At 39.2% G+C, this 27,868-nt stretch overlaps 1 protein-coding gene across 5 annotated transcripts; it reads right to left on the bottom strand.

Moving 5' to 3' along the window:
* Window positions 1–386: 386 nt before the first annotated feature.
* Window positions 387–27,868, bottom strand: LOC124872165 (protein FAM222A-like). Of its 5 annotated transcripts, XM_047371894.1 has the most exons (4): window positions 27,521–27,843; window positions 26,930–27,022; window positions 18,472–18,640; window positions 387–2,745 (listed from the first exon to the last, which is right to left on the bottom strand). In XM_047371894.1, the coding sequence occupies exons 3-4, from the start codon at window positions 18,599–18,601 to the stop codon at window positions 1,391–1,393; spliced, it is 1,485 nt and encodes a 494-aa protein (XP_047227850.1). In that variant the 5' UTR covers window positions 18,602–18,640; window positions 26,930–27,022; window positions 27,521–27,843; the 3' UTR covers window positions 387–1,390. The 5 variants fall into 5 exon arrangements, with proteins under 5 accessions (XP_047227850.1, XP_047227853.1, XP_047227851.1 ...); XM_047371897.1 differs by lacking the exon at window positions 26,930–27,022 and having other exon boundaries at window positions 27,740–27,868; XM_047371895.1 differs by lacking the exon at window positions 26,930–27,022 and having other exon boundaries at window positions 18,472–18,637.

Genomic DNA, 27,868 nt, shown 5'->3' with positions numbered 1-27,868 from the left:
AGCGAATAATATGTGTGTGTGTGTGTAGTGGGGGGGTGATTTCTGGTTGCATTTAACTGATTTGAACACATTGTAAATATCAAATATTTTCATTGTGACATCACATATGTAAATTTTTGATGCCCTAGATGTCTCAAGCTTTGACCATGCATCAGACGATTAGTATAATGAGAGTTGATTATTTCTAAAAGCATTGCTCTGATGTAGTTTGGCCAATAAGCCACTTAAATAACTTTTTAGATGTAAAATATGCTTCATTACAACATTTGAAATTGATAATGCTCAGTGGTTAAGCTTTAAATCCCTCTGCAACAAAGTAAGTTACTATTTACAAATAAGACTGGATGTATGCATGTCATAAATCCAAATGAGTAATATAATACCTGTAGGGTTTTAAAAAAATTTATTTACTTGACAATCCTTATTAAGAAGAGACAAAAAGGGCATTTGATTAGGGTCATACATTTCAAAAAGTAGTTATTTCATAAACATAATTTATGGAGATAATTCACATGTCCATATATAATAATTGCACTTTATAATTATAGAGACAGTTTGCCATATAACCCACCAAGTTGACAGAAATAAATAATATCACAGAACCATTGCAGACATATGTACTACACACTCATACGTTTTAAACCGTTAGAGATAATATAGCCCTGCAAAGAAGAAAACAGTAAATGATTCAGGCAGCCTACTCTCAAACACAGCTATTCAATATGGGAAAGTCACTCAATCTTTAAGAGAAAGAAAAAAATCTTTCAACAGTTTTAAAATGTAAAAAAAATACCCCCAAAGGGTGCATCTTGCTTGGCCTGAATGCAACAGTATTGATTTGAATGATGCAACAATCCTGATACACAGAGCTGAGAATCGAAACAATAAATGATTTTAAATCTTAAATGACAAAACTTGATCAAACCAAAATAAACCATCTTTAAAAGCAATAATTCCCCATAAAAGCTTTGTGAGTTGCCTCAAATTGAAAAAGGTTTGTTGTGACTTCAGTGGGTTTAAAGTCAGGATAAACAAAGCGAGGAATTCCCAAAGGTTTAGCAGTTGTCCAACTCTAACAAGAAACCATCTTAGGTAAAAACATACAACTTTTTTGATCCATTTCCATTATTTTGAAGGCCGATAACAGCAAATACAAAAAATACGATTACTGATAAAATCACAGCATGATCAAGGGCTCATCTTTAGTGTTAAATCAACAACAGCAGTCAAAACTGAGAGTCTGTAGCGTTAACCTGCATTTTGAGTCCTGATTATTATTTACCCCCTTATTCCAAGTGTATAATGCACAGCCTTCTACAAATACATGCACAAACTAAAAAGGCATGTGTATTTCATGAGTCTTCGAACTTGTCTGTCCCAGAGCATCAACTTATCTGTAGACGGGGAGCTGCATGTGCTGTTGGTGCTCCAGTAGTGGAGGGATCGCCCCCATGTCTTCGTACCCGTGGCCCAGCATGCGCTCTTTGATGCAGGGAGGCTGAATCTCACTGATGAGGCACTCCAGAGACTGTAGGCTGCTGCTGAGTACTGCAGCGTGGCACAGGCTAAAAGTGGGCAGCCCACAGGAAAGGTTTTGCTCTGTGCTGTAAGCCTGGATATGATGATGAAGATGGTGTTGATTAGGATGATTGGGGGGGACAGGTGGATGGAGCAGGGGCTGGTTTGGTTGATGGCAGTTTAGGTGGAGATGAGGATGAGAGACACCCACATGTCTAGGCCTGGATGTACACGTATTTGTTCCCAACACCTGAGAGGAATAACTGTCGCTGCTTGGGTTGTCCCAGACAGGAGCAAAGTACTGTTTGACAGTCCGCTCTTTCTGCACGGTGGCTCCAACATTTCCAAGGTGCTGCCTGTATGGCAGCTGTGAGGAGCATGGTAAAGGGAGGCAGGTTTCAGGAGAACCAACCCCAGCCTCTGCTGTTCTGCAGCTCTGAGTGCCGTTGCTCACACCGTACATCCTCACTGTTTCCTGCTGATAGGGCTGCATTTGAGCTTTGTGCTGCCACACCGTGTAGTCTCCCCTCTCTAAGTATCCAGTTTTGGCTGTGTCTGCACTCTGTGCAGGTAGCACTGCTCCTGCAAAGGCCCGACTGCTCTGGGGCGGCACTCCAAAGACAAAGTCTGATTCTGAATGTGCCACTGCAGCCACGGCCTGCAGCGAGGGGCTGGCTTGAGCCTCTCCCCCCAACTGTGGGGCCTGGCTGTGGGGAACTCTGCTCATCTGCCTCATCAGGCTTTGAACCTCTGCCAGCTCCGGCTGGGGGGCCAGGCTCTGATCTCTGGAGGCCATTCCTGCAGTAGAACAAAGCGCTTCAATGGGTACATCGGGGGGGTTACATGAACTTGTGTTATAGGCCTCATGCCCATGTCTCACTGTGCAGCTATTATTCAGAGGATTATTATACGGTGCCATAGAAGTTTGAGAGTTCATATGTTTAGTCCTCCTGCCCTCAGAGCTTTTCAGAACACCTTTGACCACCACAGAGGCTTTGATGATGGCCAGTAAGCCCTGGTAGCCTCCTGAGTTTGGGTGGTAGTAGGGGCTGTAACGTTGACCGGTGGTGTCCAAGCCATTCACAGTTTTGTTTAGCTGCTTATGTTGTGGCACTCGTACATCGGACGGAAAGATTTTGATGGAAAGTGGGCTGTTGGCGGTTTTCTGGGCAAAAGCATCCAACTCTGCAGGTGACGGGTACCGAGAAATCATGGAGCTGGGCTCTCCTGGAAAATAGGAAGATAAAAAATGTGATAAGAACACATTATTATTTAGCAGTGTCTAATCTGCCATAGGGGAAAATGAATTGTTATATATTATATAATTAATTATATAAATTTACATTCAGTTTCCCCAATAAATAGTTTGCCGAGACAAACAAAAAACTGAAAAGTAACAAGAGGAAAATATTTTTGAGTAGTGAACAATTTTCTAATCTGCAGTTTTTTTTAAATAACTCAAGTCAAAACAGTATAAGAAAAAACGCTCAGTGGAGATTAACCCACTGTTCTCAAACTGTGGTAAAGGTACAGCTGGTGGTACTTGTGCTGCCTTTAGAGAAAACCTTGGTATCTACTATTAACCAGGTGAATAGCAAGCAAATAACCTGTAATACTGAGCCAATAAGCACAAACAGCCAAAAATATAATTTTCACCCAGCGATTTACGCATTGATCTCAGCTTCAAACAGATTCTACTCAGAGGGGAAGTGCAGTGGAGAATAGTTCAAAACACCCTCCAGTACGTGAACAGAGAACAAGTGCTGGTGGCTATTTCTGGTATGTTTCATTTACCTCTGAACTTGGAAGTTGAATCTAGGAATAAACGTCAAACCTTATTTAATCATAGTCAAGTTGCAGTTCAGAAAAACCAGAAGGACGCAGACAGTAACTTATAACTGTTGATAATGCAAGCTAATTGCATTAGCTAATTGCGATGTCTTTGCATTTTTAGAATTAAAACACTAAAGGGACATGTTCACTAATAGATGTTGCATCTGAATTAATGTGTGGGGAAGATTTAATCATTTTCTCATTACGAACTTGGGAATTTTTACTTTAAATAAGCAGTGGAAATGGATAAGCATGCTATGTTTAGTTTCATTTTTGAGACAAACAATGGAGAAAAACCAACACCTGTCCAGGCAGACAATTGTTTCTTAAAAAATTAGCATTGAGGCGGTTCTTGTTATACATCTTTTTAGAACCAATTTTCTAAACTTGTTGCTTCCCAGCTAATCTGCTTTGATTGGTCAAAAATGATGGAGAGAAAATCAAGCCTAGTTAGTGCGCCAGTTTTGCCAAACACAAAGTGATGGTTGAAGACGTCACATTGGGAACAGTTCCTGCAATAAAGACAGTGAGGAGAATTCCTATAGCATTAATATACAGACCCATTCAATAAAGTAGAGCGTTACTGAAGCACACAGATGAATGTTTTTTAATCTTTAGTTCTGTTAATTCTGGTGTTTTTCCGCTAATGAAAATACGACATTTAAAAATATTACATCAGACCAATAAAAAAACATTTTTAATAGAGAGATCTGGGCTTAATGAAAAGTATGTTTCATAGCCGCTTAAAGGTTATTTTAAATTTGATGAACGGGCCTCATTGGACCACATTTAATACGACTGAATACTGTTATACATACAGCAGTGATTTGAGGTAACATGATGACTTACAGTGCAGATGTGAGATTAGTGACCAGGAGAGTGTTAACACAGTGTTAGGACGCAGGAAGGAGAGGGGGCATGAGGGTGCAATAAGAATTGCCAATAGAGCAACCACTCTAGATGGGCAATCCAGATTGGTATGTAGCATGGCATTTGTTGCAGTTTTAGTCAGTGTATGAAAGACTACAGAGGTCTTGTTATTAAGAAGAAGTGCCATGGCAAGAGGCAGTCAGCTGACAATATGAGGAAACACTTAGTGTGGAAATAGTGGCTAGCCTTAAGTTGCTAGAAAAATCTCTGCAATTAGGCAACAGCAACACTTATATTCCTGTAAAATTCTGTTTCCTTTTGGCTCCATGCATGAAAAGGGAATTTTTTGTGTTTTAATGGACACTGGAACAAACCAGAATATTTTAAGTCCAGTTCAGTAACAGTCGTCTACTAAAGACTGTAAAATTTGTTACTGAGGGGGAGCTCCATAGCAAACGGCTGAAGGAGGAACTAGGAGGCACATAATGTGGTGTGCTTGGAGATGAAAAATAGACAAAAAGCCTTAGCATCAAAACGTGACAGTTGTGCCTAATGGAGAACCGAAATTACATTAATTTCCATTTAAAGTAGGGTTATGTTTTAGGTTACAGCTAAAGGATGCTTAAAATGCAGTTAAAAGCCTTCAGCTGATTCAAAATGCTGCAGCAAGAGTTCTGATGAAAATTAAAAAGAGAGATCATATTTCTCCTGTTTTAGCTTCCCTTCATTGGCTCCCTGTTAAATCCAGAATAGAATTTAAAATTCTCCTCCTCACATATAAAGCCCTTAATGATCTAGCTCCATCATACATCAGAGATCTGATTGTTCCATACGTTCCTAACAGAGCACTTCGTTCTCAGACTGCAGGTTTACTGGTGGTTCCTAGAGTCTCTAGAAGTAGAATGGGAGGCAGATCCTTTAGTTATCAGGCTCCTCTCCTGTGGAACCAGCTCCCAGTTTTGGTCCGTGAGGCAGACACCCTGTCTACTTTTAAGGCTAGGCTTAAAACTTTCCTTTTTGATAAAGCTTATAGTTAGAGTGGCTTAGTTTATCAGGGAGGGAGCCTTCCTCCCTCCCTGTTGGTTGGAGTAAAGGGGAGTCAGGTTTAGCCTAAACCGGCTCAGTTATGGTTGAGGTGCAAACACACGCTCCATTTCTGCTACCTGTATGACCCCTTCTCTTTTCCAATGGTTATAATCAGTCTGACAGAGAGAGGTATCCCAATCATTGTGGTTTTTAGTATAACAATGACCATCAGTGGGACCCTTTGTGAGGTGCCTTGAGACGACATTGTTGTAAATAAGCACCGTTTAACTAAATAATCTGAACTGAAACTATCTGTGTAGTTATGCTGCTATAGGCTTAGGCTGCTGGAGGACATAATAACCACTTTCCCCCTCTTCGCTACATTCTCACACTACTCTCCAATTTTGCATTATTTGCTGTTATTTCAGCTTTTAACCTTGTTCTCTCTATTCTCTTCCTAGAAGCTACACCTGGCCTGGCTCTGTGTCTACCTGGGACACCTTTCTGGAGAGGGGAGTCGTCCGAGCTTCTGCTGGCAGCAACTTAATTCTCACCTTCTTCCGATGATCCACATGACCCTGTCTTTCAGTGTTTAACCCTTTCTCTCTCCTAGACATGGCGATTGACTGATCTTAACTGTAACTAATTATATGTGCTCTCTTTCAGACTCTAACCTTGAAAACTGGCACTGACTGGATGCAATCTTCTGGGTTTCCTTAGACAGAAAAACTTTTTATCCAATTTGAATAAAAAGCTAACTCCGACTGCACTGTTCAATTGTTAGGATTAATTGGAATGTATGTACCTGACTGTTGTGAAGTGCCTTGAGACAACATGTGTTGTGAATTGGCGCTATATAAATAAACTGAATTGAATTGAATTAAAATGCAGTAAAAAATTGCTTTTAAATAAACTTAACACTGTCCAAACCCAGATATTTTAGACAAGCTTTTAACTTTTTTTCTTTTGAACATTTGTATTTATTTTGTGGTCTGAACAGTTACAGGAGATATCACCTTTGTTGCAAACTGAAAGAAAGAAAGCAAATGTGAGCGTAATTGATTAAAACATGTAGAGAAGCAGACAGGACAAAATAATATTGGTTTTAAACACTATTATTAGCGCTTATTATTTGTAGCAGCTTAACTCTTGTTGACAAAGGCAAGGAAATAGCAGCTCCTTTTAAAACAATAAAGCACCATGAGGAAATTACTGCCCCTTTCAGATTGGCACTTTTATGGAATTTCTGAAAGGGTACAGAAAACCCTCTGAAATTAACCTGGATCACACTGTGGTTTAGAGGAAATCTCAGCATGCAAAGAGACCAAAGCTGTAATCTGCAATAAGAGAAAAAAGGAAAAAAAAAACCCAAAGACTTCATTTCATTTTCAATAACAAAACCAATTCCAGCTATGCAGGGGTGGTGCTTGCTCACTGTTCCCATTTGAAATTGATTTGGGAGTTCATTTCATCTCAGGCCCACAGTGAGCCTCCCGACTGTGAAAATGACTCAATCTACAAGATCCACCCCATGAAAGGAATAAATTGAGTATTTAAAATGCAGAAAAGAAAAAAAAAAAAGGTAAGGCAGAGTGTTCAATCCACCCGACGGTCTCCCGACGGAGCAGAAGAAACGAGCACCTTGGTGCCAAGAGCGTGAATGAATTCTGCAGAGAAATACAACAAAGCAAAAACAGGCCTTATTATGTTTCAGCGTAGTGCTGCTATAGAAAACAATGACATCTGGGATGTTGAGGAGGTGTTTGTACTGTACACAACATCAAGATGTGAGCTCGCTCCACTCCAGTTTCCCATAATCCTGCATGTGAAGAAAGAGGCAACAAAAAACGCCAGCTGTAATAATAACTCCTAGCTTTTGTCTAAAAATGTTTTATTCACGACCATAAAAGATAAGAGGAAGAGGATCATAACCACCTAAAGGAGCTTAGATTACTAAAAGAAATGACACATTTAAAAGTGTAATAACTCCTTGTATTACTACGCACCAGGATTAATACCATTTTTTCCTCCATGGATATTAATAAGCAGCTACCAGCGGTCGATAATTTAGTAAAACAAATCAAAACCCTGCAGCTTTTTTGTTTTCTTTCTCGTTGTATAAAATGTTAAGTGCTGAGCCCTGTGCTGCTCCGCACTTCAAACGCTCCGAATGCTAACACGTCTTCACAGGATGTCTGATATTGTTAGTCCCACAGTAACAGCCCTGTCAGAGCTGAGGAGACACAACACAGCTGCACTTCCCACTGCGGCTGCCTTAATGTGGCACGGTGGAAACCTCATTAGCAAACAGGCACTCTGAATTCACATTCATCATCTCAGCAACACCGCTGTGTGACATATGCATGGGAAAAGGGATCAGTTTAGGGCTTTTTACTGACAGAAACCCAACCACCGCTTCGTGTGAGGTTACATATGAGATCAGCATGATCAGTATTAAATTACTCTAAACTATAGCTGAAGGTTAAAAGTTTTAATCTAGAGGAGATTCATGGGAATCGCTGGTGTTAAATGGGAGTGAAAGGGAGCAACACAGTGAGGTAAAAGGAGGATGCTTGTAGGGTCTCACTGTAATAAAAACTGGAAGTCTCTTCTCCTCATTTGCTCATTTCAGAAGCTTTTTTCGACAAACACAGACAAGTTCAATGCTTAATAATGTCAATCTGGCACTGTGAATAATCATGTTTCACCCTGAAGCAGACAACTAGAAAAAAGCCCCCTGCAAAAAAGCTGCTGTCTCAACCAAATGCTCAACATGAGGCCTCATGCAGATCAGTGAAAATGGACTGCGAAAGTGGACAAAGTATAGCATCCATGGTTCTCTGCGTAGGTCCAAATAGGTAATGTGGACACTCCACAATAAAGTTTAAAGATCTGAGCTCGAAGAACAAGCTAGAAGAAATATTTTTAAAACTGCAAGCCATTTTTTTATTGTCTGATGTAAATTATAGCACATTTTAGACCAAATGTTTAAAATGGTTCAAAACAAAAAAAAAAAAAAAAATGACAGACCTGAACAACAAAAGGCTCAGTTTGTGGCCTTAATGCAAACCTAGACAATAGGCAACACAGATATTAGTAAAATAAAAACTAAAAAACATTTGGAGACCAAAATTCATAAAAATAATGCTTTCTTAGAGCATAATTTCAAAAGAAAGAGGTTGCAGACGCAAAATTTAACCATGATTCTTCGATATTCTTGTTTTATATTGTGATGACGAAATCAATAATTAAAAACAGACATTTTCCTCACTCCTTACTTTTGTTTCCATCATCACAACATCCCAACCACTCTCCTTGAGCTTTGACTTCTCATTCAATATGATCTGGATCAGATTTAGTCATAAAACATTTGGAAAGCCCATCCTACTGAACAAATATAAACAGATAAGTTTTTAACAGATGGCTTGTGAAATACACTTACCGGCCATTTCATAAGGTACACCTATTCAACTGCTTCATAACACAAACAGGTAATAAGCTAATAATATTGCAGTAAATTAATGTATTTAGGCATTTAGAATTGTTAAAGACAATATCCTGGAGTTCAAAGCAATGATCAGCACTGGGTAGAAAGGGGATTTATGTCATTTTGAATTTGACACGGTTGTTGATGCCAGGCAAGCTGGTCTGAGTTTTAAAGAACCTGTTGACTTACTGGGAGGCAAGAAACCCAAGGAAAGTATGTGAAATATCAGCTCTAAACACCTGACAGGTTAAACCTTGAAACAGATATCAGCTACAAACAGGAAACCAAGGCTAGAAATCAAACAGTTTCATATTAAAAATGCTGCGTGGTTCGATGAGTCCTAAATTCAGCAGCATTCAGATGTTAGAGTCAGAGTTCAAAGTGAATAACATAAATACATGGACCCATCTTGCCTTGTATTAATGTTTAAGACTGTTAGTTGTGCAGTCATTGTGCAGCAACCTTTGATCCCTTTATTGCAATCACTGATATTGTGCAGCTCTATATTTATTCTATCGAAGTATAGGAAACCACTATAGCGACCCACTATGGAATAAGCAGTAGAAAATGACTGACTGACAAATAGGAAAGTTGTATCAAACCGATATAACAACTACAAAATGTGCTACCTTTCAACTGACAGTATTAGCTAACTGATTTATTTCATGCAGCATATCTTTAATGGTCTTTACACAGCTAATAAAATATCAGCAGACACAGCGTACACACTGATCACCTGCTGCTGGACCACAACAATTGTGTTGTGGTGATCAAAGGTTCACTAACAGGCAAGGGTTTCAAGCAGATTGTAAAGCAAATATGGAAAACCCATCTTTATTTCCAAAGGTCTACTGATTATTAAACACTTAGCTTTTCTGACGCATTTCTACTAGAGTAAGTTTGTCAAAAATGAGCTTTCAGAAACTATATTTGAATTTATTTGACTTTCTCCATCTTGACCTAATGAGTTTCATGACCCACAGTGGGGTACCTAATCTTACCTTTGGAAAATGTAGGTCAGGTTGATTTTCCAGCCAATTTGGTCAAGTGGTATACCAGTACGCACCATTTTTTTCTGTCTCCACCAATCAAGCACCAGTTTCACCATGGTAAACCGGTTCTATCTTGGCACCAAGGTTTTCTGGGCCACAAGCAAGAAATACTTTCGCCATGCACTGACGGTAGGCTTATGCAAAACTATAGAACAAATGTGAAAACCGGGCATAAACCAAAACCAGAACCAGGCATAAAGTCTATTTAATTTAATTTAAGTGGAAAAACTATAAAAATGCTAAGAATGAACATTTGAAAAAGTCAAGTTAGAAAACAAACACAAGCATCTCTCATCTTGCTGTTCTTTAAATATTGACCATCACATGCTAAAATTAGGTCTGTGCACCACCCACAACTGCTGTTTTTACTAGTTTGTCACTTCCTTTATTACCACTGTCGGCTCTTAAATATCACCAGCTGCTGTTTATAAATTCTGTGAGAAACAACCTGTTTACTTCTGATTATCAAGACATTTTCTAACTACAAAACAATCTAAAGTCAGAAATGCTGGTCTGCATTGGAAAGTTTAAAACAATGTTTATAAATGAGCACAGTGAAATTAGGAGATCTGTTTATAGGAATGAGAAAAAAATAGTGGTTGGTGTAGATGAATCATTTATTGTGTGGACCACTAAAGAAACATACATTAAAATGCATGTTTAGGTACTGTAATGACATGGCACCAAGCTATTTCTTTTGCTTTGGAAAATAAAACAGCAGCCCTTGTTAAGTACTGGAACTGCTTTGGTGGAAAAACACTACTAGAAAAATGTCACACTGTATGGAAAAAACAAATGATGCTGAGTGACAGAAAACCAAAGAATTAATAGCACAGTGTAAGATTTCTCTTGTTTTTATTGCTTTTATAAAAACACAGATGACATAGATAGATGTTTCAGAGAGTCAAACTAAATTTGAAGTCAGAGAAAGCTAAGTTGGGTGAAAACAGAATGTAGTTTTCAAATGATTTAATTTACAAAACACAAATAGCTATCCAAACCAAAAGGTAAAAAAGTAATTGCGCCCCAAACCTCATAAATGATTGTGCCACTGTCGGCAGCATTCTTGCCATCAAGCAGTTATAATAACTGGCAACAAGTCTCTTACATTGCAGTGGAGGAATGTTGGCCCACTCTTCCTTGCAGAATTGTGCCAAATCAGCCATACTGGAGGGTTTTTGAGCCTGAGCAGCTTGTTTAATATTATGCCCTAAACCATCTCCAAAGGTAGTCACGAAGCCTTGACCACTATGAACTGTAACTGGTAGACAAAAAGACTGTTTATATGTAATGTAGTGGTACAATACAGCAGCTGCACCATCCGTGGGTGCAGAGGGAGCAGATAAAACAGATGATCCTTTGGTTTACATCTAATCTGAGAAACATGATGATCAGCAGAATCTCCTGCAGATATGTTGATGGTGCACAAAATCTTTGCTTGTATTTAATGCACTGAATGCATTTAGACAGCCTGCATGAGTGTCGCAACACAGAGCTCAGTCAGATAGAGATAAAAATCCCCCAGAAATACCGTTTGCAATTTACTCAGGTGAATACTGCAAGTGTAGGCCACGTCTCAGCTACCTGCTCTGAAAGCCCATGATCTTGCTCGAAAGGATAAAAGGATCCATAATTGGCAGTTCTTGGTTGTGTATTTATTGTGGAAATATGATCTAAAAGGGCCTATTGATAACAAACAAAGAGCTAAACTGATGCAACTGAACCCTGCAGTGCTTTAGATGTTTTTCTGGGTTCTTTTGTTACCTCCTGGATGAGTCATTGATATATTCTTGGAGTCATTTTGATTGGCCAGGTCCCTCCTGGGAAGGATCACCACTCGTCTATGTTTTTTCCCCATTTGGGGATAATGGCTGTCAGTGTAGCTTGCTGGAGTCCCAAAGCTTTAGAAATGGCTTAGGAATCTTTTACAAACTGATAGACGTTAGTGACTTTGTTTCTCACCCATTTTTGAATGTCTGTAGATGGGCATAATGCTTTTAATATTGTTTATCCTACTTCATGTTCTATTTAGGTGTTTTCTTGATTAAAAGCATCAAGCAGTAGTCAAGCCTGGGTGTGGGTTGTGAAACTGAATAAAATATATTGTTAATCACAGTTTCTCATAATTTAACAAGGAAGGCAAATATGTTTAGGATCAGTTAGTTCGGATAGCGTTCCTATTTAAAAGGCATAATTTTAAACTATGTCCTGTATTTACTCAGGTTCTCTTTCATATGCAAATTTGTTTGATGATCTGAAATAACTGAAACAAACAAACAAAAACAAAAAAACAGAAGAAATTCATAAGTAGGTAAAAAATTTTGCACAGCACTGTAGATAGGTTTGGCTTCTGTGTGATCAGATTTGGGCATTTCTTTTACTTTGCCACATTTTACTCTTATTTTCAAACAGCAGTTTAAACTTTCTCACATAATTATAGTAAAATGTCAGCTCTAAGCTTCTTTGAGACAGGTTTTTTTTTTTGCTTCTTAGCTGAGGAGCCCTCCGTTTATTCAACAAAATTTTGTGCTGTAAAATAAAGATAAGAAGTGGAAACAAATATAAGGCCGTTCACATGACGACGGGGGCAATGGCAGCTGTGTGTTGCGAGGTGAGGAATGGCAGGAAGATAATTAGCGGCCTGACCTTAAGCACTTAATCACCCTGAACCTGCAGCCTGCATGCTGTATCTCCGCTCCACACTGACGGAGAGTGGAGCAAGCCCAGAAAATAACAGCAGCCTCTTTTCACGAGTGGCCCCAGCCAAAGCCATCATGCAACACTTTAACATTTTTTGACCTTTTAGCATTTCCCTGAGGGCTGATTGAAGTCAGCCACATGGGGCTGGAAACCTTGGTTGTATTTTTATTGTTCTTAAAAACAAGCACAACATCACTGATGTGAATGAATTCTGATTACTTTAATGGAGCCAGACTTAAATTACTAGTTAATTGCAGCCGACACAAACTGTTAAAGCACCAAGCAGAGATTATGCACCTCATCCTGATTTCCCTTTTCTACTTAAGCAAGACAAGAAAAGGGGTTTATAGTGGTGGTCACTTTGTGATCTTCATTAGGAAGAAAAAATACTAGCTTAAAAATAATATTAAACACTGCAACATTTTTAATTGTGCAGTAGTTTTCCACCCACATTCAGTCCCTTTAAACTAGCTAATCTTTTTCCCGTGCTCACAATCAAAGCTTTACCAACCCCCCCTGCAAGATTAGAGCAGAGACCTCATTGTTTTGGAGTAGTTTGAGTTAATTACTAATTTATGGGCAAAACAACCCAGGGACTGAAACAGGAGTTGGACAAGCTCATTGGGTTTCCAAACCCACAGCTTCCAGCCGTCTCATGCCGAGGGAACATGAGGAAACAATTACAGCGACTGCTAGATATGATTCCCACATGAGACAAAACTAGAATAAAACCATACCCGACGGCAGAACAGCCAGGATTAGGAGGTCTTTTATCTTCGGCTAAAGACTTTGGTGAGATCACTTGTTTACTGGTGTCAGAACCTCAGCAGGAACACGGCTCTGAAAACTGCCGGTTAATTACTGAACAGCATTCTCAGCAGGCGTAAATACTTGTTTACTACACCAATAATACTGATAATAAAAATACTCTTGCCTATATTAATAACAGGGGACTGAGCTTAGAGCATGTACAATGGCTTTCAAACCTATTTCACTGTTGCTATGACAACTCCTTCTATGCATCCAGTTAGCCCAATAAGCCCAATAATTAAAATCCATGTAATTAATTGGTTCTGCCTCTGAAACGAGCCTCTGCGAGAGACTTTCTAACACTTAGCCAGAGTATACAGCTAAACTGAGATCCTCCTTTAAAAAAATATGTATGCCAAGTGAAAAGGAAATTCTGTTATTATTTACAGGATTATATAAAATAAACTAAATAAGCAGTTTTCCACTCTGTAGCATGCAGGTGTGTTAATACAACGCCAAGCAGAAAAGACATAAGCAATGACCTTAGGGATGCAGTTGTAGATGTTACCCATTAATCTATAAACATTTATTAACTCCATTTCGAAATAATCCAAAGTGAATCATTCTAAAAAGATTATGATTCGTTCAATTTGAAGTCTGAATTTCTCTTCTGGACAACCTAGATGAACATTTGGCATTTAAATGCACATAGTATAGAAAAATAAATAGGTTGTTATTGACTTGTAACACAAATACCCCCACAGCAATTAGGTCGTCAAACTGGTTTTCCGATTTGCAACTTATACACACTTAATTTGAGTGTGACATCTCTTCCAGAAGTATCAGCTTGTGACACAAATCTGATGAAGCATTAACTGCAAGGGGAAAATTTAAGACCCAAGGCAATTTTCCCAAGAGTCAATGTCCCAGGACGTCTTTCCAACATGCAATGCTGTACTATTATTGTACTTTTTTATTGACATTTTCTTAGTATTTGGTAGTATTGCATTTTAAACTGTAGAACTTGAGTTAAACATTTTGGGTGTCCTTCAACAAGCTTCTCACGGTAGTTTGCTGAAATTTTCCTTCTACATTCCTTCTCACTGAACTGGTGCAACTGAGTCGGATTTGTAGGCCACCTTTCTCACACACACCTTTTCAGCTCTACCTACAAATTGTCTGTACAATTATGACAGGGGCTTTATGAAGGACACTCTGAAAACATTGACTTTGTGGTCCTTGAGCCACTTTGTAGCGAAGTATGGACAAAGATCCTATGTATGCTTTGGATCTTTGTCTGTTTAGAAGACCACTTTGGGCCCAAGATTTACCTTCCTGGTCTAAAAACGTTGCCACAAGATTTCCATTTAAAGTCTGCCCCTCGTGATGCCATCTATTTTGTAAAGGACACCTGTTCCTCCTGCAGCAAAACACACGCAAAATATGATACTGACACTCCTGTACAGTTGAGATGGTATTCTGAGGCTTGGAAATGTGCCCATGTTTTCTCTATGTGGAACAATGGTCCTTATAGCCAGAAACTTCGATTTTAGTTTCATCAGAAACTAATTTGTATGTGTGCATCTAGCTTTTTTAGGTTGCTTTTAAGTAATGGCTTCTTACTCACTGAATGGTCTTCCAGCTGTGGATAATGGCACTCTTACCAGCTTCAGCTACCACGGTTTCAAGGTCCCTTGTTACACAGACCAAAACATTTAATCTCAAACCCCTTCTTCCTAAACGGTATGATGGCTGGACATTCCCATGGTGTTTATAAGTGCATATAAATGTTAAAGCAGATGAACATGGTCTCCTTCAGGGATCTGGAAATTTTACCAAGGTCTGGACCAGACTTGTTAAGGTTCACAATTGTCTTCCTGATAAGTTGACGGATTTCTTTATTTTCTCCATGTTGTCGCACAACAAAGCAGTGTGAGGGGTTTCCTTAAAATACATCTACAGATGCGCCTCTATTTAACTCAGTTAAAGCTGTGAATTAACCTAGTAGAAGCTCAGAAAGACAGAAATTATTATCTGGGCTTCCCTTCATTGTTTAAAGACATTGAATGACAATGCATTTGAAGAAAGTAATAAAAATGATTGCTAAAACAATCTGTCAATATTCAGGTATTTAGCAAATAGAAATACTTCTGGTGATCCTAACAGACCTAAAACAGAAAACATTTAGTCTGATTTAAGAGAGAGAGAGAGAAAAAAAAGAGGTTATGTTCCTTTTCATGCACTGTATGTAAATATCTACATTTGTTGCACTGTAACTCTTGGGTTATCACAGCCATAGCTACTGAGACTTGTGCTGGTCTCAACCATTCGCCCTGCCAAACTGTGCATCAGATCTGACTGCTAATTATCTGCATTTCCCTCTGCAAGAGAAGACACAGGACAACATGTGCTCCCCTCACACTAGCCTCTCTATTTATGACCTTCATTGATAAACAAACTAAAGCAAAAACACAGACAATCATTCACCCCATTCTCAAATGCCTCCCCGTTTCCGTGTCAGTAGCCTCGACATGAACGGTGCTCTAAGGACAGAGTGACCTCACAGTTCAACACTTAGATATGTGTGTTCGAGGAGGTTCTGGCGAGGACTTCTTTGCATCAGTGTCATTCCTCATTTGTTTCTGTGCCACTTTGGCCCAGCTTGGGCAAACTTTCTCCTCTCTAATCCAGCATCAAGCTCAGGCCATCAGCGTGGGAAAAAAGCATTCCCAGCCCCTGCGTGCACACCGAGATAGCGGAGAAGAGTAGAGCTCTCATTTGCTCTCATCTTCGTAGCACTCTCTCGGAAATTTCTCACATGGGGTCTCACGTAGCTGCGAGAGCTCTAGTGTTCCTCCAATTTATTGATAGCTAAAAGTGGAAATGGTTTGGAAAAGCGCAGCAGTGGCTAGAGGCTGTCCCTTTTTAACTCGCTCCAGCAACGGCTCTTTTAATGAAAAAGCGTGGACCACACAGACTGAGCTCCCATCAGGAGCTTATTCCCCATGGCTGTGCTTGAAATGTCAGGCTTGAGCTGGAGGGTGCATAGCATAAAACTCAGGATGGGTGGAGATAGTGGGGAGTGGAGGCCCTGCAGGTGAACAGGATGAGAAATGCATCCACAGATTCGCCTGTGGCTAACCAGGCCCTTCTGTTACAACGATTAGCAGACAAGTGCTCCACTGACTCCAAATTAATATTTAATAACAAAGAGGGATTTTGCCTAAGGAAATGAGAGATGAGTAGAGGGAGCATTCAAATTTTCACATAGTTGGATGCACACGGTTAAGCTACAACTACATAGGAGAGCCTTAATTCACTACAGTCTGTCAAGCCAGCAGAGTGGCATTTAAATCATTTTTAGCTGTTTAAAGCTCAGGATTATTATAGCCTGCCATTTCTGACTGTCCCGTTGGTCTTGTAATTTCTGTTAAATCCCAGCAGCTTTTATGGCCTTTAACAACAAAAATAAAAAGGTTTTGTGACCTCACCAAATTCATGTTTCATTGGCATGGTACCAATCAAACTCAAACTAACAGGAAGTCCAATTATCCAGTGTAAGTGAAAACACCTGTGTTGAAAGTGCAGGTGTTGGGTACAGAAGTCTAATTAAAAGACCATTAAATGTAGAAAAAAGGAATGTGCCTCATTTAAGTTTATTTCAGTTCAGTTCATTCATACTTGTTGAAAATTTAATTTTAGTGAAGCAGAACAGGTTTAGAGAGACGCAACCAACCTAAGCATTCTCTTATTACCATTCACTCACTTATAGACTTCAGTGACATGCCATTCTTACCCAGATGACTTAATATGATGTCAGTCCCCCTTTTGGAGCTATAACAGATTAAACTCTTTGGCTTTCCAAATGGATTAGGATTCTGCCTGTGGGAATTTCAGACCATTCCTCCAGAAGCACATTTGCGAGGTCAGACATTGATGTGGGACCCAAAGACCTGGCTGGCAGGCTCCGTTCCTAATTTATCCAAAAGGTGTTCTGCTGGGTTCAGGCCAGGGCTCTGTGCAGGCCAGTCATCCTCTCCCACACCAAACCGTCTCAGCCATGTCTTTATGGACCTTGTTTTGTGCTTTGGTGTGAAGTCATGCTGGAACAGGAAGGGGTCATCCTCAAACTGTTGCCATTAAATTGTCCAAAATGTCTTGCCATACTGAATCATCAAGGATTCTTTTCGCTGGAAGTAAGGGGCTGAGCCTAAGAGTCCCCAAAACCATAATCCCCTATACTCCAAATTTTATATCAAATCGCAATCCACGTCACAATATCAATGTGTGCTACATTGTACTCACAAAGGACTGTTGGATGCAATATTTACTAAAATATATTATACATCAAGAGGAATCCATGCCAAAAACCAATTTGGCCCAACTTTCACTCCCCTCAGTGCACACAGATGTACATTTTTAGTGGCTAAGATGTTCATAAAGAGCTGGGGGATATTTGTGATGAAGGAAAAGAAAGAAAAGATTCCAAAAAATGTGGGTTAATCGTAATCACTCTCATTTCAATACACAAAAACATAAAAAAGATTCATTTATCTATTTCCAAACTGAAACCTTCTGTTCTTTTAAAATAAGAGAAAATAAGAGATATATCAGAATGTCAAAGTTCTTGTTTCTGCCAAAAAATATCCAACCAAACACAAGAAAATCTGCCTTTTGCTTAGTATTTTCTTATTAATTACACTTTTCTTCAAAGAAAATAAGAAATTTATTTTTGTTCAGTGGTCTTAATATGTGAATCTACAGAGTGCAGTGGTGATTTATCAATGCACAGACAACACATTTGCAGAAAGAAAAGCCATATCGTAGGCAATCTGATTATTTAACTGAAGAAAATTGACACATTAATTCAAGGCCAAAAGACACCCACCCAACCTTTCAACAAAAGCAGTATAATTAGTCAGCATGAAGGTCAAACACTGACATGATCCACAAAATGCGAGCATCATTAGTGATCCTGTGTGGGCGAGCTGATTAACGCTGCAATTTCAGAGTCCACTTTGACCTGCCTGCAATTGCACAGCAGGAGCACATTGATTACTGACCCAATTAACAGGCATTATTATCAAGAAGCTTGTTATTTGAATTCTAGAAGATTCACTGCAGCTGGGTTCTCAGCCACACTATTTGCATCTTTGATAAGAAGTTGTAAATGAAAGGTAGGAACAACATAACTTTTTAGAACATAAAATGTGTTCAGCTGTGTAACAGACTAACCTTTCCGGGTGCATGCTTGCAGTGGTGGCACTGGGAGCAATAGGGACGAGGGCGAAACATCGAAGCCTTTGGGTGTGCACGCCAAATGCTGTGATGAGAAGTTCTGCTGTCTCTGGATACAGGCTAGCATGATAGTTCAATGGGCCTGCAGGCAGCCCAGGTTTTCCTGCTAAAAAAAACAAACAAAAAAAGGTTACTACAATGTTTTTTAATCAAAAAATGCTGATTGGGATCAGTTGCTGCTCTTATAGTGTTTATAACTATTCTATAATATATTTAACTGGCCTGAATGTTCACCATGTTTGCCTATAGTTAGTATTTTACCAGAGCCAACATTAAACAGTACATTAGAAGAGGTTGTAGTAGCTTAGTTTTATTCCAACGATGGCTATATCACAACAAGGTATAATAAACAGCAAAAATGTCATGAGAACAAACAAAAAAAAGAGACTGATGGGGATATCATCAGTTTCGCAAATAATTACATAAATGGATAAATTAGGCGACCGTATAATAGACATTTTCATTTTTTCTCAAGATTCCTCCTCCTGGGACCATTAAAGTTTAAAATGTATCCACTATCCCAGAGGCGGGTGATTATTTTTTGGGTAGGCCACATAAACAATTGTGACTGTTGTTGAGGGCCGGATCATTGGCTGAACACAGTTTGTCCAAGTATTATTGGATAATAAGCATCGGTTTTATGCTGGATGGTGATAGCAGGTAAAGAACATTAAAATCCCATTGTTGTCTCCTTCTGAAAAACAAAATTCCCATGTTATACAGGAAGCAGCCACAAAACCCTAAAGAATCGGGTTATTAACAAAATTTTGTTTCGCATTGAACTACTGAGAAATAACATTTAGAAATGTAGAATCACTTGGTAATGAATCAATCTCCTCTGTCTGCTTAGTTTTGTTGAAGACTCTTTTCTGTTATCAGTCTCACTCTTTCAGCTGTAATCACATAGATTATTGCTAATCCTCCTGTAGCCTCAGGATTGGTCAGGCTACGTGGAAAGACTAACCAGCGGAGAAACCTTGGTTTCTTGTTGTAAATTTATGACCGTATTGATCTGCAGAGAAAGGCTAAAGCATCTGTCTCCCGAAAGCATGCTGTGCTGTTTGCAGAGTTAAGTACTGTCACAGGACACACAAGCCTCTGTCTCAACAAGACTTTTCCTCTCCACAGCTGGGTGGTTTCATGAAAAAAACAGAGTTAATATTTCGGTAATAATTATGTTTGACATTCTCTTTGATTATCTGAAAGAGTCAGCAAAATCTGAATGCCAGCACTGCAAAAAAATATAATAGCCTCAGGCCACAGTGACAAACATTAACGCATGCAAATCAGATATCTGCAAATACAGATGCAAATTGTCAGACATCCAGCAGTGTGTGGTATTAAAAGTTAATCCATCCATTGGCTACAAAGAGAAACAACTGTTTTGTTTTTTTTCCTTTACTACGCAGCAGTCCAACAAGGCTAATATCAGCCTGCAGCGTTCAGCTGTCAGACTGCCTTTTTTTTTAACTTGGTTTCTGTATTTTTGTTTTTATTCCACCCTGAGGGCCCAGGGGGGAACTAAAGCAAGTCAGGCACAGAACAGAACATTCAGTGATGGGCTGCAGAGACATGATTACCTTTGCTTCAAAAAGAAGAAAAGACTGATTTGCTTTTTCCAGGTGCAGATATCCTCTCACTTTTTCTCTTTCCCTTTTCTTTCTCTGCTCAACATCTGTTCATCTGGGACAAACTGACTTTAAACTGTTCTCTTCTGAACCCACAGGCACCAGGAGAGCTAAAAAGCTCCAGAATGATCAGAATCCATTTTGAAAATAATAGCAATTTCAGAACAATCCTGCCATTACCTCACAGCTATCAGAGGGGAGACACTGAAAAGATAGCAGGAAAAAACACGAGAGAGAGGGCATCTCCAGGGGAATTCCTTCACAAGAAGAAAAAGAGATGTGCCAAAGAATATCTTCAATGACTGCAATCATTTACAGATGAAAGAAAATACACCAAGGAGGGGATCAGAACTTACCTGAAAAAGTTCAAATTAAAGCAAGAAAGGATGTCATTAACAGTGGAGAGTGCAAGTAATGATGGTTTCTATTATGCTGTAATTTTCTTTAAAAATTTCTATCTCCTCTACTTAATAGCTGGAAAATATAAGAAAAGGATAACATCAAAGTTAGTTTAAACATTTGCATTTGTCTCAGGAAAAAAGTTTCTCCATTTATTTAGGATATAAACTAACAAGGTAAGTAGATAAATATTATTTATATAACAACTTTTCAAGACAAAAATCACAAGTTGCCTTGCAGCAAAATAATACACTATAAAAGACACTATATATATATATATTTAGTTTAAATGAAATGCAAGGAAGAAAAAAGCTAAAATACAACCAAATTAACTACAATGGCAAAGCTCTGTAGTGGGGGATGGCAGGTCGTGATCAGGGTCCAGGTGAGGACATATAATCAGAGAAGATCAGATACTGTATGTAAGAAGGTGCATTACCAAGCCTAGCCTTAAAAGTACATATAAGTTGTATTCTGTAGTACTGAATAGTGTAGTATTTGGCCAGGGTACGAAGTACACCTTCCTAATGGTTTGCTTCTTATTTATCATGTTTATTATTTTTGTTGCAAAATTCAACTTTACATCATCCTTGGTTACTCTTAAACATGGAATACAAAGCGTTCCTTTCTTGGTCCTTCTTTATTTGTGCCTTTTGACATTATGTCCTCCAAAGTGTCTGGGATAAATCCAGTCACTAAGACCGTGGCTTTTCCTGCATCCCTCCACAACAACAAATTAAGTATTCCTTTAAGAATGGTTCAACTAGTACAGTGACATCTAAGAAGACAGACTGAAAATATATGTGATTACTGCTGATTTCTATCAGCAGTGTCTAATATGACATCTACAAGTGTAGTTTAAGTTACATCTCCCAAATTAGGGTCAAACAACGCCTTCTCTGGTAACCACAGTTTCTCCCCAGTTTTTGGGAACGTTTCCAGAGACAATAACGAAGGCAAAAAGTTTAATCTGATCAGTGTTTAAATATTGCCACTCTGAGTCTGTACCATGCAACTGATAAGCAGCAGGATGCAGTCCAGGAAGGGCCTGCCAGGGAGATAAAGACCTTGTGCTTTGTCGTCCATCTAACTGTCCCCCGTGGTGTCATGATAACAATGTTTAGGAAGGCAAAGTTATTTTACAAGCTCTCCTCCCATCTTAGATAGAATGTGGCATCTGCTGCAGGCATTTTGGCCATTTCTTATGACAAGACAAGGGCTAAAAGGGAGATTTGGGAGGGACCTTTCTGAAATTCGCTACAGTTGACAATAAAAACAGCTTTGAAATTAATATATACCCATGTTTTCAACAAAATCTCTTGACTTCTGCAGTCATAGAATTGGCACTAATCATGTTAAGGCAATGCATTTAATTTCTTAGGATAGTAAAAGCTGTGTGTGCATGATTAACCATGCCACAAAACGCTGTGTTAGATCTTAAATGGATTATGCATTTCTTCATCTGTTTAGCTGTACAAAGCAACAGGAAAAGAACATTCTTCCATGGAAGAAAGAGCCTTAAATTATACAGGCAGCAGCATCTGTCTGCCCTTATGTCAGTCTTTTATGACTTTGTGCAGCATCAAAGGTCAGAGTATAGATAGAAGCCAACTGCACAAAGAGTCTACAATTCAGCAAACATGAAATGCACAGATAAAAAGAGGGCAGATTCACATACACCTTCCCAGACTTCTGCCATCTAATCTCTTGCTAGCAGTTCTCAAGATACTCACTCAATAATTGGAGGAAAAGAAAGGTTTAAGACAAGCATCTTTTTCCTTCTACCACATGAGTGCTATGCTAATGTTTTCCCTTTTTTCCACTCAAGAGCTGCGGATGAGGGAAAGAAAAATATATTTAAGAATAAAAAATTACCTAACATAGAGAAATTAGTAAGGTAGAAGAAGAGTGTCTCTCTTTGAATATGAATAACAGATAGAGTCCCTCAATACCAAGCCACAGCTTGTAATCAATTGTGTTTTGTGTATGCTTTTGGTCAAGGTAAAGTGCTGCACAAAGCTTTCAGTAATGGGAACCAAGCAAAGAGTCTTTAATAAAGGCAGAATTAGACGGCAGCTGCTGGATTCATCTCAATACAACCCTCGGCATATGCACAGATCATCCCCAATCCCCTCATACATTTTTAATAGAATCTATTACTTCTGTATTAACCGATAAGAGCTGGCCTGGTTAAATTCTCTAATAGTTTATATAATTGGAATCAGAACGGCACATGAGAGAGACCCAGATTTTCCACTCATCCTCTTTGTTGAGAAAGCAAAAACAGAACACAAGGGTTCACATGCAGGATAACCAAACAACCTGGGGTCACTCGGCTCTGCGCTACAAGAATGCTCCAGGCCTGCGGCTCTCAACAATGAGCCTCATTAGCATCGAGATTAGCTCCTGTGGAAGGTATTACAGAATTATAAAAGGCTTTCCTTTACATTTTTAATGCAAAAGCAAAATGCATGTCGCTTATCTCTGGGCGATATACTGACAGATGTCCGGAGCTTTCAATTAAATGTAAATCATGCAGCATTAATGGCTGAGTGACTGCGAGACGGACACATTTACATTACAGACTCTTTCATGCAAAGACGCAGCTGTGATGAAATGAAGCAAATGATTCACCCTTAATCACTGCACAAATACTCCACCGACATCCTTTAATAGGCTCTCAACTATCCAGCTAATGCAAAAACATTTGTTTAATGGTAAAAACCATAGTACAACACCCCCTGCATTCTCTCTGCACAAGGAGGTAAAGCCTGATTAAAACTTAAGCAAAAATCTGTCAAAAGTCAAATATAAACTGTTATAGTTGTCCTTAAGATGAACAAGGCTGCCCCATTTTTTTAATCCCCCGTCATCCTAAATGAGTGAATAAATCAGCTTAGCAAGGCCTTAATTTATTTTGTGGTGCACATAATTAGGCAACTTTTTAAATTATTTCTAAATGATAATTATATTAAATGTGGTGGAAGTCACCTAATTATTTTATGCCCTCAGGAGCTACAGCAAAATTATTTTCTAAATATATAGTGATAAAGATTTATGTATCATTATATTTCATACTAATAAACATTTACATTTGCAAAAAGCCTTGAAATACATTCCAATGCAGTAGAATAACCATAAAAAAGTGAGTGTTACATCTCGATCACAATCTGCCTAACTTGAGGAACATGCTTTATGGTTTTCCCCATTTTGAAGAGTGGACCTCTCTATTATAATGGTTATGCCTCCCCAGGGAAACAGGACGTAATGGACTACTAGTTGACAATTCCTACACACTCAGATTTACATAGAAAATTTAAAAAATACATTAAAAAATGGTTTGTTAAATTTACTTTATGGAAGTTGTTAGGGGAGGACTAAGATTGTTGCGCAATAACCAAACAAAACAATGGGATTAAATCATTAAAACATAATTAGTAATTTATAAAGTTAAAAAATACAATTTCTGTGAGATTAGCTTTCAGAACACTGGTTTTTATCTGGTTTAATAAACCGTATCTCAATGTGAACATTTTCTCTAAGCAAATAGCCCAATACTATCTTTACAAAGAAAGAAAACAAAGTTCTAAATATTTGAGCACAAATGAAGGCTTTGAGAGAGGCTTTGAATCCAAAGCTGCAAAATTGAGCCTTATCTTGGAGAGCAGCCTTTGGGTGGGGAGTGGAAAGCCTTGGACTGACTTAAATCTGCCCTCACTCATCGCCTGTGCCAAGGTAGAAGAAACACACTGTGTGAGGTAAAGTCTGGCCAATGCCAAGGTAGCATTAGAGGGTAAACACAGCCTTATCTTATCCTTAGCCCAGTATACACACCAAGTAACACTATTAAAGAGAAAAGAAGTATGCAGCCAAACCTTTTGAAAAACTTGCCTCAAACTGATTGTGGGCTGGACAATTTCTTTTTTGGAGTACACAAACAAAATAAAAAGACTTTAACACATGTTGAATAATAGGTTCAAAAAGGGCTCTACTTCTATCATAAAGAAAAAAATACTTCAAAGTGAGGCAAGGGAATTCTCTGCTCATACCACCTAGACTTTTGTATGATTTTATGTAATAGATCAACACAAAAGTGGAAGGATTAAACAAGTTTTTCATTACAAATACAGATCTGAAAAGATCTGTATTCATCCCACCCGCAAATAATATCTTGAACCATGTTTCACAGTATTTACAACTGTGGATCTTGCGAGGAATGTCTCTACCAGCTTTGCAGATCTAAAAACTGAACATTTTACTGATTCTTTTTTGCAAAATAGCTCAAGCTCAGTTAGATTGTATGGAGAGGTTCTATGAAAACCACCTTTCAAGTCTTGCCACAGATTTGGATTTAGGTCTGGTATGCGAGCATCCTAACAAAAGATTATGCTTTGATCTAAACCATCTCCCTGCAGTCCAGCTGTATGTTTAGGGTTGTTGTCCAACTGGAAGGTGAAACTCCACCCCAGTCTCAAGTCTTTTGCAGCCTTCAACATATTTTCTTTCATTACCTCCATTTGTCTTCCCATCAACTGACCAAATCAGAACACCTTCCTCCACTTCCTCTAAATGGCTTGTGTCTAACTTTATTTAAACTGGACTTTTTTTTTCTTCTTGTCATCGTCCCAAAATGGCATGACTATAAGTTGTCCTGTCAACAGATTCTCCCAACTGACGTATGAATGTCTGCAGCTCCCTTTAAGAGTTACCAAGGCCCTCTTAGCTTTGCAGGTGTGCCATACTCTTCCAGTTTTCAGATGATGGATTGAACAGTGCTCCATGAGATATTCAAACCTTGAGCTATTGTTTTATAACATTACTCTGCTTTAAACGTCTCCACAACTTTCTACCTGACCTGTCTGCTGTGTTCCTTGCTCCCCGTGATGTGGTTTGTTCACTAATGCTCTCTAACAAACTTCTGAAGCCTTCAGAGAACAGCTGTACCTATACTGATACTTTAATTAACCACTATTTACTAATTAGGGGATTTCTGATGGCATGCTTTACAATTATGTGCTACCTTGTCTTTGTCTATCACACAAAAGCCCAATCAGATACACTTAGGTTTGTGGTGGAAATGAAACAAAAGTGGAAAAATACAAGAGGCATGAATACTTTTTGCAAGTCATTGTACAGCTTCTTCAAAGCTGTAGAGAAAATGCTGCCTGTGTGGCTTTAATGTGGCAGAGAACCTAAAGATAAGCTTTCAAGCGTACAGTAGGTACATCAAGAAGAAAAGTGGCTTTGATCTCTGCACCAAATTACGATGTCGTCATGCCCCTGCATTTCCTTTCAGAACAAATGATGATGCATCCAGTGCAATTTGGCAGCAGGATAATCATTAATTTAAAGCAATTACAGGGATAGAAGCTTGAAGGCAAACTAATATTAATGACCTTAGATGTTCCGTCCCCTCCCCAGTGAGCAGGGAGACCCAGTCTTTAACCCCTGCGCCCGTAACCCCCGTCTCATAGCCCGTCATCCTGTTATTAAAGAAAGAACCAATTAGACAGATTTCAGAGGATGGCAGGGCGCTGGTAATTACACATGACAACCCCTAGCAGATAAAAAGGTGATTACCAGAAACTGTTCAAGACTTTGACATTATCCCACAAGATGGAAGCAAACATGTGTGCATGTTTGTGTAATTTTTTCCTCTTTTCATTCAGTTTTCCCCTATAACAAACTGTTGCGAGCTGCTGGAGGGAATTACACTGTACACTTAGCAGACCCTTGCAAATGAGGTAATAGATGACCAGGCAGAAACATAGACGACCCTAATCAGCCTCCCCCTCATCCCCCCTACACTGGCCTGGATGATAATCTTCCAAGAAAAAGGTCACTCTCATAGCGAGCAGTTCCTCCCATTGAGTGATTCGGGATACTTGGGGAAACTTCACAATAAATCAGAGCTTAGATTCGCTCTTGAAGAAACAAATGAAAGCAGGCAGCTAAAGGACAAATCCCCCCCTCTTTTTATTTCTTCACAGACTTTGAATTATAGCCTGGGTGTGACGTGGGATCCGAGGGATAGACCTGTGGGGGACACCTGCACACTGACTGCTGAGATCCAAGAACAAGTTTAAGCTCGGGCAATAAAGAAAAAATGTTTAACCTGAGCATGCTAATTTCAACATAAAATAAGAGTTAACTTTGAACAAAGCCGATACAAATGGAATAAAGTGCAACATTTTTCATCATGACACCCAGAAAAAAGATGAAGGGGAGATAATAAAACACCAAAATTGCAGGATTTTTCTTCCCTGCCTCTGGTGGTTTGCTCTGACACTCCATCTCTCTGAGTAATAAAGGATCAAGCAAAGGAGGCAGAAAACACACATACACACAGACAGGATTGAATTTCACACCTGGCCAATAATCTGCAGGAACCTCAGCTGAGGCTAACCTTCAACCCCGGCTGCCACGGGTGCATTGAGGTGCGATGATCCCACCTCCGGCTCCTAGACACTCGTAGACAATGGACGTGGAAACCCTCAGAGTCAGCCCTGAGTGACTGATAATATACTTCAAAGCATTGCCTCTGAGACGCTGACAAATAAAGCGCCTTTCTGTGAATGCATCAGCCATCAGGCAGTGCATATGTGAAGACAGACAGGGGAATGCAACTGTACCTATAAGTGCCATAATATATTTGGATTAAAAAAAAACTGTACATGAGAAAAGAAGTTGAAAGAATTGGGCGCAAATATTTCAACTATCAAATAGACAAAATACATATTAATAACTTAATAATTAGATTAGAAACCTCAAACGATTCGAAAAAAGAGCTATTATCCCTAAAACATACAGCTCTCCTTCTTTTTTCCACCTTGACTGTTATTTTTAGGTTGAACGTGCAAAATAAAAGAGTAACTGAGCTGATTTTCTATTATAAACAATCCAAAACTAAACTAAACGCGCTCACATTATAACGGAAATATAAACTCATAGTGTCTTACAGAGTTTTGCTTTATCATAAGGCTTGTTTTATCTTAGAATCGCCACGGCTGATTGGCTCCAGTGCTCCTCTGAAGGCGTTCTTCCTCCGCCGCTAATTTCACGGTGAGCGCTGGATACCTTGGGAGAAATATCCATTGAAGAAGCCGGCCCATCAACTGTACTTCCTCGACATGCTCCACGCCCGTCTTACTAATAAGATATCAACATGAAAATCTCACTTGTTCGGGTTTTCTCGAAGCCACTTGCGTATCATCGCAGCGGTGCGGACGGAGAGCTGCGAGCGACTGAGGGAGCGACGTCGGGAATGCGAAGCCGGACCAGTCCTGCGCGCAGCTGGAACCGGCTCC

This window comes from Girardinichthys multiradiatus, chromosome 8, assembly GCF_021462225.1.
Source record: "Girardinichthys multiradiatus isolate DD_20200921_A chromosome 8, DD_fGirMul_XY1, whole genome shotgun sequence".
Taxonomy (NCBI): domain Eukaryota; kingdom Metazoa; phylum Chordata; class Actinopteri; order Cyprinodontiformes; family Goodeidae; genus Girardinichthys; species Girardinichthys multiradiatus.
Note: the sequence above shows the minus strand (reverse complement) of the source record. Positions and strands in the feature narration are given on the sequence as shown.